Here is a 13,238-nt window from a genome sequence, read left to right as displayed (position 1 = left end):
GTTTGCTCCGCTGAAGGAGGAATCTGAAAACGTGTAGTTTACGTTTAAAGACAACATTGCCGTTTGGTTTGTTTCTCCATATAGCAGTTCTTCTGCTACTGAGTCGTTATCATCCGAACGTCTGCTTTCCCCGTTCATTTATGCTTCAATAACGACTGAGTCGACAATTATGAATACTTTTTCTGGTTCCGAAACAACAGGTCCTCTGAAAGTCTGAAATAGAAATAAATTTATCATTAAAACGAGTTTACTTCTGAACACGGCTCCAGGAATATGAAACTGTGCAATGAAATTTTATTGTAATGATTCAAGAAGATACTTTATGAATATGAAATTATTTCACACACATTGAATGTGACTGACGCAGGGACTTATATAAACTGATATGTTTTCTGAACGTACGCATCTCGTTGCCTTAACGCACTTATTCGTTATTCAATGGTACGTAGTGAAACAGAGGCCTCAGATTATACTGTCTTTTTCATTTAATGCGACAAAACATTTCTAACAAATATATTAAGTGCAAATTCAATAGCTAAACTTGGATAACTCTAAGTGCATTTGTAGCATGTATGCGACCTTTTATACATTGATGTTTTTTAGTATTTTCACATTATTAACTTACTATTAAATTACATATTTTATGGAACGTTTTATATTGCCTGAACATATCATTTCAATTTTATTTTTAATTGCTGGTTACCGGTGATGTTAAAATATATCTAAATTATCAAACAATGCGTTTTTTAAAATTTATTTCCAGCATTGACATTGCAGAAAAAAGTGTTAATTGTAAGTGCAATGTCGTCGATAAGAATTAAAAGCAGTGCGTTTATACATATGACGCTTTTCTGACAATAAGTTTCGGACATAAACATACATAATTCTTTACCGTTACGCGGTATCGACGTATCCGTGTTTACACACAGAAATCGACGTGTTACAGGACGTCACATTATATCTCCTATGTATATTATTTTATTGGTGAATATTTTTTTCGCAAACTGGAAGTTTTTTTACCTATATATTTGTTATTTTATCAAAACTGTAAAATGGAAAATGAAGTAAGAAGTAGTTTTCGATGAATTCAAACATTTTGAAAGAACTCCTTGTGTGGTATGCAGTATGCATCTTAGGTCAATCTCATGGTCAAACACCATAAACTCATTCATTGAATTGGTCAATTATTTATCCCTCGTAATCCGAATAGCTAGATTGTTCTTAGATCTAGGAAAGACTAATATTGAATATCTCCCCTTGTCAATCCAGGGTCATAAATGCTGAACCATTACCGAAACCAACCAGTTCAGAATGTAATATTATTTATGTAGTTTAAGCTCATGAAATATTTAGTTTTAGCACAGTTAACTTGAGAATATAATTTACTCCTCTTTATCATATGTCATAAACTACACAATATGCTAAAAGTTCATTATCCAATGTTTCCTTACGTGTATAATATGTGAATTGGAATATTCATGCAGAAACAAAGTTATGGCATGTGTTACTAAAACAAACTTGAAACGTGTTTTAAAAGCAAACATTTACTAGATCAAGTCTCAGAACGATATGTATGTGGAAAATGTATATAGAAATGCTCAAACATGATATTAATAATTTATCGTATGCCTATCAATTTCCTTTTCTATATCTAAAAGTGAAAATACAGCATGCCGTATTGAAAAATACGTATCACCATACTGTCGTTTTCGGATTCCGTATCATGCTAATACAGTGTGTAGTCTAGCAACTAGTTTCGTGTGGCTAGAAATAGCGTGACAAAAATAATTGGTAAAACCTGTCAAAATTAAAATACATAAAATTTTACTAACACCACCAATAGCATGTAAATATTCAGGAGCATGTTATTCAAAGAAACGCATGAGGCAGAGAACACGTCCGATCTATCTTTCTAAACAACTAATTGTTTGCCAATTCGAAGGTCATAAATTACAACATATGATCAAAAAATCATACGAAAATTCATTTTTTTTAAAAATAGCCGCGTTACGTCTTCAGGAAATGACGATTAGTTATAAGTACCGTTTATGTTTGTTATTGTTTTTGAGTAGTGACATTTAATAAATGTTTTTCATTAGAAAATATTTTTATTTTGATGAGTTATAAAACATTTTCTTCTAAGATTGCTCAATTAAGTGAGTTCTGTAACTTCTGACTTGTTTCGCTAGAGTAGTCTCTCTTGAATTTCAATCACAACAGTTCGTAACATGTTCATTCGCGCAAGCCATTCCATATATCGACATTTGACAGGTGGCGAAAAATATAAATCCAATTAAAACCGATGAATGATGTCCAGGTATATAATAAATGGAATATAACGATAGGACGCTTATTGATGACATCACGTCTCATTCGGAGAAAGCTCGTATCCATCTGAGTGTGGCATCCCGACTTGCGGTATCGACGTATTTGTGTTGACATACCGCACGACATGATTGAGGTCACTAGGAAAGTGTCCTATCATAATACATCATATTAACTAATTAAAACAAAATTATTTTTATATGTGTAGGTTTACTAAAGAAACACAAAGAATGGACACCATGACGATCGCCCGCTTAATCAGCATAGCTAATATAACTGACACATTTTGGGGTTTCCAATTTATCTTTTTTATTATAGTGAGATTTGAAGCATGTCAGCCAGCTTAAATTTTAATGAAACTCCAGGTTTTAAATTGAGCCTTTATGATTGTTTGTCCTAGTCAGATAACTTCACTATTTCCTCACCATTTGAAATGAAACATAGCGCAATCTACATCACGCTAACGGAGCCCCGCCTTCGGCCTTTTTCCAGAGTTTAATTGAGAATTTAGTTTCTTAAAACACTACGACAAACATTATCCCAAAACGGCCGTCTGATGGAGCACTATAAAAACATTATTTTGGAAATAGGCTTGTCGAAGTGTTTAATGAAACTAAACACCTTATCGAACTCTGGTAAAAACGAACTTTAAGCGGCATACACTGCTATTTGTTTCATTTAAAATAGTGTATTAAAGGAAAAAAAATGTTAACTTTGATATAAGTCTTCATTTTAAGCAAAATGCTGCCTTCCGACGTAGAATATATGACGTAATTTATCAAGTGGTATACACACACTGTTTCTTACTCATTTAAAACAACGCATTCCTAACTGAGAAAGATAATAGAAATATATTTTTATAAAATGTTAAAATTAAAATTGTTCTTAACATTCCAATGTGTAATTCTTAGTAATTTTATTTTAAAAAAACATTCTCAATTACTTGCATTTATTTACTGTCGTCAACTTACATTTAAAACGGCCACCGTATTCCAGAACTTGTCTTCCAATGCCGCGCTATCTACCTATCATCGGTATTGGTAAACCAGGCCAGCAGATTTCTCCCTCGTAAAATATCTCTGCTTAACCAATGACGGTTGGATGCATTCTCCAACAGTCGTTATTGACAAAATTTAATATGTTTATTTTCAAATATTTACTGAGCAATACATCTCATAAGCAAAGATTTAACGAGGAGCAATTTGCGTTGCACTTCTAATTTTAAATACATAGGTAAATTCCAATGTTTAAGGTTATGCACTAGTAATTAACCCTCCCTATACATTTCAATGCAAAAGCCAACACAGCAGATTGGAAAAAATGCCATTTCTAGCGTTTCACATCTATGACACCCATTAGTCGTATTTTTGCAAGTATTGCTTTACTCTCCATTTTAAATGTAATTGTTCTTTAATATCAGCATAATAATAATAAATAATCATTTTGAACAATAATCAGCATCCTTTTTCAAAAGTAAGCTGTATAAAGATAATACCACCATAAACAACTCGTCGAAAACATGTCTTCGCGATTTTATGAAACAAGCTTCGCAACAGCGCTGTGTTTGGCCTCGGTTATATTAAACTTTCACTCTGTATACGTTTTTTAAAACTGCGATTTCGATAAAATGGTATAAATCATTAATGTACTTAATTCATCCTAAACACTTATCATGTTTGCCAGACTGGATATTTTGTAAGCTTTTAACATAAACAGTAGGTAACATCAACATCTTAAATTTCATTTTGTTTGTTTATAAATAAATATCGCGAAATACCAGGCAAAATAAAATGAAGCAAAATATACGATGCGTTTTGAATTTCAATCGTGAAGGTTATTATATGATTTATTTTCATTTCCTTTGGAGAGTGAAAGAGATGTAGAGATATCTTGTTCTCCCACCTCAGATAAGTAGATACATTCATTTAACCATGCTAGAAATTCTTATCTTGTCCACGGGCGAAGATAAAATGCCCGTATGGAATTCTTTTAATGGTCACCACATTGTAATTACCTCCATTGTTGAAGACTGTTGTCTGTAGCGCATCATGGAAACCTTGTCTTGTGGCAATATTAGAACGCTAGTTAATTATTTCTCGCTTCAAATGTCACCAGAAAACAGTTTTCACGCACCTTTCAAGAAATAATGCTTCACTCTTCTTAGAACTATTTAAAGACCGATCAGACCAGTTACATACTCTGAATCACTGCTCGAATATCCATGACAACCAATTATCGCATATCCGTACGCAACTATTTTCACTTAGCACAAAATAGTACCAGCAAAAAAATACATTTTTACTTAATTTTGTTTAACTGAGGTGGGAGAAAAAGCATCTACCATATTCGTTCGTGTAAGATAGGTTCATGCCGACCCTCGCGCAGGGTGTTTTGCGGAAACTCGGTAAACATCGTTTCCGCAAAACACCCTACACTCGGGTCGGAATGAACCTATTTACACTCTCGGCCATGGGAGATACTTATATTCTTCAGCAGTACAGCTTCGTTTCAAAATTAAATTAATAAGAGGAATAGCCATATTCGTCCAATAATGACAAGCAACTACTTGTTTTGAAATAAGCTTGATACTAAACATTCAGTAGATGAAATTGTTTGCAGCAGGTATTTTAGTATAAGCCGATTAATTCTGAAAGCTTTCTCCAAACGTTTACATAAATCCCTATTAGTTTCTGAATAAGATGGAAATAACGTCAATACCGTCTGAAGATATCGTACCTTTATGCATTGACATACTCCAAAAAGTACACCCGAAGTATGGACATTGTGGTCTCGGTTTTATGCAGACTGTGTATCAGATTAAGGTTGGTCGAGTATCATTTTAGCCAGTTAAACAGAGCTCCCCTCAGCATCAACAAAAGGTGAAGCAGTATTCCTTGTTTAAGAATAACTGATAATCTATACAAAATCATACAAGCTCATTATTTTTAGAATAATACATGATTGACCATGGCTTTTGGTTGGTAATTGCCCCAGTGGAAGCAATGAGTGGGACAATTGTCAACCGAAAGCCAAGGTCAACCATGTATTATCCTGTATAATACGTATGTTTTGTCATTTGTCAATGATTTCAAATGGATTTAAAAACAAGCCTATGAACAGTTTCATAAGAATCTCGGCTTGAATGACCCTAGCCATCTCGTTGGAATAATTAACATTTCTTAGCGAATAAAGTAAAACAAAACGTTTCAACAAATCATTTCCTTGTCTCACTGCTTTATGGCCTTTACCGAAGGTAAATATCCGGTACGGTTTCGGGTAGTACTCGTTACTGAAACACGGAATGTGTCATTATTGGAAAACTAATTTCACTATTATTGCACCGACAGTTCCAATCTAATCCCTTTAATGCTTTAAATAATGTTTACATGTTTGCGTAACAAGTTATAGGGCAGCCATTTTTATTTTCGTGAAATGACGTCGGTGTGCACGTTCTCATCTTAGTCATGCAATAATGCCATAATCGCCCTGTTGTGCCGCGATAATCTTACGAACGGAGACGATAATCGTTATTACGGGAACGAATTTCTATAGTAAAAAGTTACTATTTATAGTAACATGTGTATTATGTTTCTTTAAAACGTTTATCTTTCAACGTTTCGACAACATAGAACAGTCATAGAAGAAAGTAACGTCAACATTACACATTGTTAAATGACGGGACCTTGTTTTTATATTAATTCTGTAACAATAACTACATAATTCAAGGGTGACATTATTACAGCAAAAACTAAGGGAACATGAGGAGAAGAAAAACGAATTAGTAATTATAACTATAATTGCTAATTATTAATGCTTTACGGATGTGTTACGACAATAATGAGCATATATATGTATATATATATATGTAAAATAATGCAATGGGAACTATAGGGACAAGCACAATGGCTAAAGACTTAGGATATACCCGGGTTAAAAGCACTATGCTGAGGCCTTACAGGCTTTGAGCAATACAATTACAACTACGACTTGTCTTTGGCTGGTACAAAAGTAATTTTTGATATGAATGATCACATTAGCACTCTAAAACATATATAAGCAGATGTAAGACTTAAAACTCAATGTAAAATTTCAATACCTCATACTTTTAAAGTGTTATTAATGCAGCCTGTAGCAAGCTGCGTGAAAAGATTACAGTTTAGGCATAACAAGTTGAGCATTTTCATTCCAAAGAAGGAACATTCACCGTATTTGAGTAAGTTCGTCCAGTTTGTATCATCGAACTGTAACCAGCTTATAGTTTATCAAGTCAAATCAGGAAATTAGATTATAAAGTCCGACCGGGGGCCGTATTCAAACATCTTAAATTAAAATCAAACTTAAATCTATTTTTTCTTAAAAAACTAGATTTTTTTAATTAGATTGTTCTTAGATCTTAGATCGAAGATTAGTGTTATTCAATATTGATATTATAGTATGATTTCTTTTAAGATCACTCTTAAAATATAAGGAAGCACCTTGGTAGCCTTACTCTAAGTCTTAAAAGTTAGATTGCGATAAAAACAGATAAAAAACAAACACATACGAAAACTGACGCTGAATATTCTTGTTTTGAAGTCTTTTATAAAGTAAGTTTCCGAATTTCATTGTATTTCTTCTTAATTCAGTTTTTCCGTTTACCGCTCTCGTTTATTGATTTCTCACATTCGGTGATTAGCACTACCAAAACAAAATGGCGTCTAGAAAGGAACATGCGAGGACTTTTGTAAACTTTATTGAAATGGCATCTTACCAGGGACTATGATATGTTTGCGGTGTTAAAGATATGATGTAACAACGTGTTATCTAAAGAACTATCTCATTGTTTATATCCAAATCAACATACAAACCAGTGAAATCGAGTTGATGTGTGCAATTTGACAGTTCGTGAAGATGAAGCTTAATATTTTGAAATATATGACATACATGGAAGAATAATTTGTAGATAAAGTATTTTCCACGAATTCAACAACATAAATCATGCTACATTATGGAGTGGAAGTTCAATGATATTGTGTAAACATTGTGTAAATATTTGCACACACTTTGGAGTGTAAGCAGAAAACTCAAAACATGCGGTCACACAAGTTTAACACGGATCCTTACAGGAGTTCTAATGAAGAAGATTTATATTCATAAAGGTATGTTTTAAAACTTAGTTTTATGTGTAGTAGTTATGTAAAACGTTTGTTCAGTCGCTGACTGTAACTTGAGTAAATGACAATTTTTGAAATGGTGGTTTTGCAATATAATTATATGATTATTTGATATTTCAAAGTCTTGAACTACTCTCAATAAAAAGTCAGTAGTGCGTGTTAAGACAACTTTTTGAACAGTTTTACATTGTTCCAGCACAAACAAAAAAGTCAAGCAAGTCTGTGAAGGCAGTAATAGTTGGATAAGTAATCAGACAGGCAGATTTATATAATTATTGTGTTATTGTTAGTTAACAAGATTGAAAAGTGACCATCTTCAAAGTACAGTAAACAAGATTTAAAAGTGACCATCTTCAAAGTACTCTTGTCACTTATGCAACAGTCAGTTTACCCCCCCCCCCAACCAGCAGGGGGATTGTGGATACTTTGACTGTCAGTCAAGCCAACTGCTGGTAAAGTCTCAGCCAAATGCCACCACACCCCAGGAACCCTAGATGAGGCCTATTTTGCTACTTTGGCGCAAAGACAAAACCACCACATTCATGGAAGGTATAAACATGGCCCATTTCTCCGACCATGCCCGGTTCACCCCTGACCTTTGGGTGTGGGGGGGAGCGTTGTTGGAATTGACTGGTGCATAATGAGTTATAATATTGGTGTTTGCATAGATAGCAAGGTGCTACCCTTTCCTAGATGATGCTGCCTTTCACGTACACAATTTTGTGCTTGTCACATAAATTTCCACATTTATTATCAAATGATAAAGATGTCATTAAATTTTGTACTGGAATGTTAATGTTCCTTAATTTAAGGTATAGATTTTCATGTGCATATTCATGTTGATACTGATTAATATCACATTGAATATCTTAAATGATGCTGGTTTGAATTACAGGTTGCAAGCAATTACCCTGTGGACAGTTTCAAGGTGTTTGCGGGACTTGTAAAAACACTATGTGAGTGACTCTAGTTACATAAAGCTATTTGTTTAGACAAGCAGGAATCACATCCAACATTTGATCATCGGCAAAACCAGATATTTGTTTATGAATTAAAAAAACAACACACTTTAAAGCTACACTCTACAGGTATACCATTTTTATAACTTTTTTTTATTTTTTGTCTTGGATAGGGCAATTTTTTGCGTAAATATCTGCAAACCAACATTAGAAGATTGTTTACAAAAAATCAGATCGTAGATTTTCATATTTCTGTTCGGAAATTAATGTTTTATGGCTGAAACCGTTACTAACATAATGCATAAACATCAATTTTTTAACTTAAATATAAAAATCTGCGATTGAATTTTTTGTAAGCAGTTTTGTATCACTGGTTTCGATGGATTTTCACAAAAATTGGCTCGTTTTAAGACAAAAAAAACTTGCCAAAAAATTCAATCTGTGAGAGTGCAGCTTTAAACCTTTTTGTTATTTTTTATTGTGCAAATAATGTCATAGTTTTAATTGAAACAATTGCATTAAGGTCACAACTATTTTTCTTTCTGTATTTAAATTTATGTGTGTTATTTCAGATACAACTCTATACTAGAACCACTACTGATTAGTTACAAAAAGCAGGAGAAGGACATGGTCATGGTATATGACTTGCACTGGAACGTCATGGAGATTCCTTATAGATTTTACCAAGTGCCAGCATATACCTTCTCAGTTCCGCCTAGATGAATCAGAGAACTCTACCTCTCAGCCAGTCCTGTTTAACCTGCTGAATTGAACTTGCCAATGGAATACTACTTATAATTAACTTTGAACAATGACAGAAAATACATGACCTTGATGAAACATTGAGTCAAATATTTTCATATCTGTTGACTTGCTTATTATTTCTTGTACAAATGTTTCATCATTTTTGGAACATAATATTATTATTCTTATCAACTGTTGAAAATTGCTGAAATAAAGAACATAATATAATTGGCCAAGAAGCAAGTTTTTTCTATTCTATATACATATAACTAAAATGAGGCAGCATTTCACGTACAAGTCAATGGACAATTGGTCAAACTTGGCAAACAAATAAATCTTTATTTTGAAAGGACAATGTATTTGGTTCAAAACCCAAATCAGTCTGCCATATGGGATAGACTGGAAAGGATCATTGTTCATACAATTATTTCCTTGATTTCGCTGACAAAAGGGAAAAATGTTTTTTATTAACTTCAAACTTTAAATATGTCAATTGGCATAAGTGCCATGGACAAAAACCATAATTGTGGTTGTAGTATTTATTGGAGTAATCGCCCTTTTTTATTTTTTACCGAATTCATGTCTTAAGAATATCTTGAAAAAGGCTTTGAAATATTAACCGCAAACATCATAGTATATCTTGTTGTGACGAAATGCATGGCACATTACCACTACTCTGGCTGCATTATTTTAGGAGTTGTACCCGTTTGTTTATTAATGTTCTCAATTCTTGTCTGGAGCATAACAGGAAATTGACTTCATTGTTATTATACAAATAGTGATGAGAAGTGCAGAAAATGTTATTGAGTTGGAATACAGTTTGCAGGGCCCATAACTCCGTTCTTGTCATTCAGAGAGTTATTGCCATTGTTAAGCAATAAATTGGTATATTTTTTGAAAGGCAAAGTGGATACTGGTTTCAACTGATATGCGTGAATGGCAGTCTGTGACATCTGTGTCTTGTATTTTATGAATGTTAAATATCTGTAAACTAAGAAAAAGGTTTGTTGTGAACAGGATTCATGTAGCTGTAATTGTATTAGATATACAGGCAGCTTCTTATAGATTGTTAAGTCTTTTTTGTGTATATGTGGGGAACAGATGTGGTGTGAGTGGTAAATGGTCTGTGGAGGCAATGATTCGTGTCATTGTGATTGTTTTGTCGATACCAGTAAGTCTACAGTTCTTCTCTTTACATTTAAATTTACAAGTTCATTTGATCTTCATTTTATACCACGTACATGATTCTTTCTGTAATCTTATTACATCATGAACTTTCATAAAATGATGTACTGGAATGGACATACTGAATGTAGTATTACTAAATTTAAAATATTATACTAGTAATCATAAGTGATACAGTTTGGTAATACTATAATACAATGAGTCATGTCCTAAAATCATTTATCACTCTCTTCCCTTGAATTGACAGATGGAGAGAAGACCTAATCTGGATGATTTGACAAACATTGAAATCATTGATCGATACCGTCTTGATCGTGATGGGATCGATTATGTGGAAAACATATTATCAAGACAAATAACGCCAAAAGCGTATCGAAACCATGCCATCTCTGCAAGGCACAAACTACTTATAACCTTAAGGTATCTCGCGACTGGTCCAATCCAACTGAATGACTGCGACATTCATGGTGTCAGTCAACCGACTGTTTCAAGAGTACTTGGAGAAATGCTGAATGTCTTGTCAGATCCAAGGCTGGTACGACAGTTCATTTCCTTCCCCACAGATGCAGCTGATCTGAGGAGGAACGCTACAATTTTTGAGGGAATTGCAAACTTCCCAAAAGTGATGGGCCTCATAGATGGCACCCACATAAGAATTAGGGCACCGTCAGAAGACGAATATATGTATGTAAACAGGAACACACAGCATGTGCAGGTGGTTGTGGATGGTGAAGACAAAATCATCGACATTGTAGCCCGCTGGCCGGGATCTGTTCACGATGCCAGAATTTTGCGAGAAAGTGGCCTATCCCAGCTCTTAGATAATGGGTTTGGAGGCCATGAACAGTTCCATCTACTGGGTGATAGCGGCTATCTTAGTAAGCTTACAACGGTATGCAGTAATTGCTTAATTGTATTTATTTTACATATGAACTTTTACTTTTTAATTTTGCTAAAAGATAAGTATGGCAAGTTGTATAATATGATCACAGTATAATTAAATATCAACATTTAAACAATCACAGTTCTTTGAAGTGATAATCAAAATTAGTAACAATTACTGGCTCTAAATATCACTATACTATAAGTCCCATATCATGACAGAATGAAAGCTTAAAATGTACATGTAAAAATGTATAAAATGATTAAAATGTTTTCATCTTGAAAGGGAATATCAGACATTGATAAAACATGTTCTGTCAACAAATTTCTTTGTAGATAGTTAATATTAACAATTTCTATAATTTATTCATTACTTAATACTGAGATTCCTTATTAACATAACAAAAGTTCCATTAAACTTTTTAATGCATTGCAGAAGCCACAAAAAACAAGATCCAGGGTAGAGAAAGCCATTGGACAGCTGAAGAGGAGATTTGGTGTGCTCCATACAGAGATTACCCTTTCACCAGAAAAGCCTGCAAGTAAGAAGCACCCTTATGATTCAAACAACTGTTTGACGATTATATTCTCTACATGAAATGTATATTAAGGTATCCGAACCATCACAAATGAAAAACACTTTGTTAGATTTGTATATCTAAAGCTAAAAGTTGATTGAGTTTATACCGGACTTTATTTAAGTATAGTTGTTTTAATATTGGCATCTTACTGGTTACAAATATGTAAAATGAACAACTGAATTTTATAAAATTAATAACATCAAACGACCACCAAACACACCAGAGAAATGGAAACCAGCAAACAACTTTAAAAAATTACAAAACAAATACATAATGGACAAAGCTATTGAACATTGACACCACAATGATAGGGGTCATCAGGCATCAAACACTGACATATTGTGCCAATCTGTCAAAACTTAGTTTAAGTTGACATGATTAACAACATGGCTGTTAACATTCAAATGTTACCACTCTGAAAGATTAGTGGAAACAGTTATGATATGTAGATCTTTTATTACTTGAATATTTTATCACATTATCAAACAGTTCATGTTTAAAGATTAACAACAATGTCGTTAATCATGTTGTTGATTTAAACAAGGTTTTGAGTGATCGGCCAAGTAGGGGTTTAATTCCTTAAAACATCATCTTTATAAAGTTGAGTAATAGTAAGTGCACAATAAAGTCTCATGTACATGATGTATATATGGAAAATGTATCTTGTTGAAAAGCATTTAGATATGGGGTAATGCAATTCAAAGCAAATGGTTGTTATGACATCATATATTATCCTATGACATCATCTGTAAAAAGGAAATCTTACTACAATTAAACCACCAATATTCAGTAATAAATAGAAGCTTTTGGAATTGAAAATATTTCATAATAGACATAGACTTGATTTATATATTATTTTGATGCTTGTTCATGAAAAAAGCAGGGGGAAGTAACTGAATGGTGTTAAAGGTTAAATCTGTCAGATGCAAATTCAAATTATACATAGAAAATGATTTTATGTTTTAAATATTTAATCATTTTTATCATAGAGTAGTCATCGCTTGTGCTGTGTTGCACAACCTGTGTATAGCAAGAGGGATTCCATTTGCTGACAACCAAGATGATGACAATGGAAATAACAACAATGGTGATCCAAGGCCACAAGACCAAATGCCCGGTTTGCGATACAGGGATTATTATGCTGCTACATATTTCCGTATGTTGTTAAACCCCATTCAAGTTGTTCGAGGGACTCGGGCATATTTTGTTAAACCAATACTGTCATGTGTTTAAATCTATGTTACCATTAGGCATTTGAAACAGTTATACATATTCAATGGCACCAAAAAAGCAGAAGCAAATATAACATTGACAGTTTTACATTTTTCTGTGCTGGTACCTTCAAATGTTTCACAAACTTCATTTTGTTATTTGTTCATGAAAGTGATGTTAAATGAATAAGTTTTACC

The 13,238-nt window shown here is 33.3% G+C and overlaps 1 protein-coding gene and 1 long non-coding RNA gene across 2 annotated transcripts; both read left to right on the top strand.

The window, feature by feature from the left end:
• The first annotated feature begins 7,018 nt into the window (after window positions 1–7,018).
• Window positions 7,019–9,412, top strand: LOC128220701 (uncharacterized). The gene is made up of 3 exons (XR_008258835.1): window positions 7,019–7,463; window positions 8,374–8,434; window positions 9,010–9,412. It is a non-coding gene; the product is annotated as an uncharacterized LOC128220701 (long non-coding RNA).
• Window positions 9,413–10,613: 1,201 nt separating this feature from the next.
• On the top strand, window positions 10,614–11,846 carry LOC128219436 (putative nuclease HARBI1). Its single transcript, XM_052927245.1, has 2 exons — window positions 10,614–11,258; window positions 11,685–11,846. The coding sequence occupies exons 1-2, from the start codon at window positions 10,614–10,616 to the stop codon at window positions 11,844–11,846; spliced, it is 807 nt and encodes a 268-aa protein (XP_052783205.1).
• Window positions 11,847–13,238: the final 1,392 nt, after the last annotated feature.

Source organism: Mya arenaria, chromosome 15 (assembly GCF_026914265.1).
Source record: "Mya arenaria isolate MELC-2E11 chromosome 15, ASM2691426v1".
NCBI classification, from domain to species: Eukaryota; Metazoa; Mollusca; class Bivalvia; order Myida; family Myidae; genus Mya; species Mya arenaria.
The sequence above is the reverse complement of the archived record's forward strand: the minus strand, read 5'-3'. Positions and strand labels throughout refer to the sequence as shown.

Coding starts and splice junctions, on each gene's coding strand:
- LOC128219436 (XM_052927245.1), top strand. CDS start 10,614: ATGGAGAGAAGACCTAATCTGGATGATTTGACAAACATTGAAATCATT. Junction 11,259..11,684: donor ATCTTAGTAAGCTTACAACG/GTATGCAGTAAT, acceptor AATGCATTGCAG/AAGCCACAAAAAACAAGATC.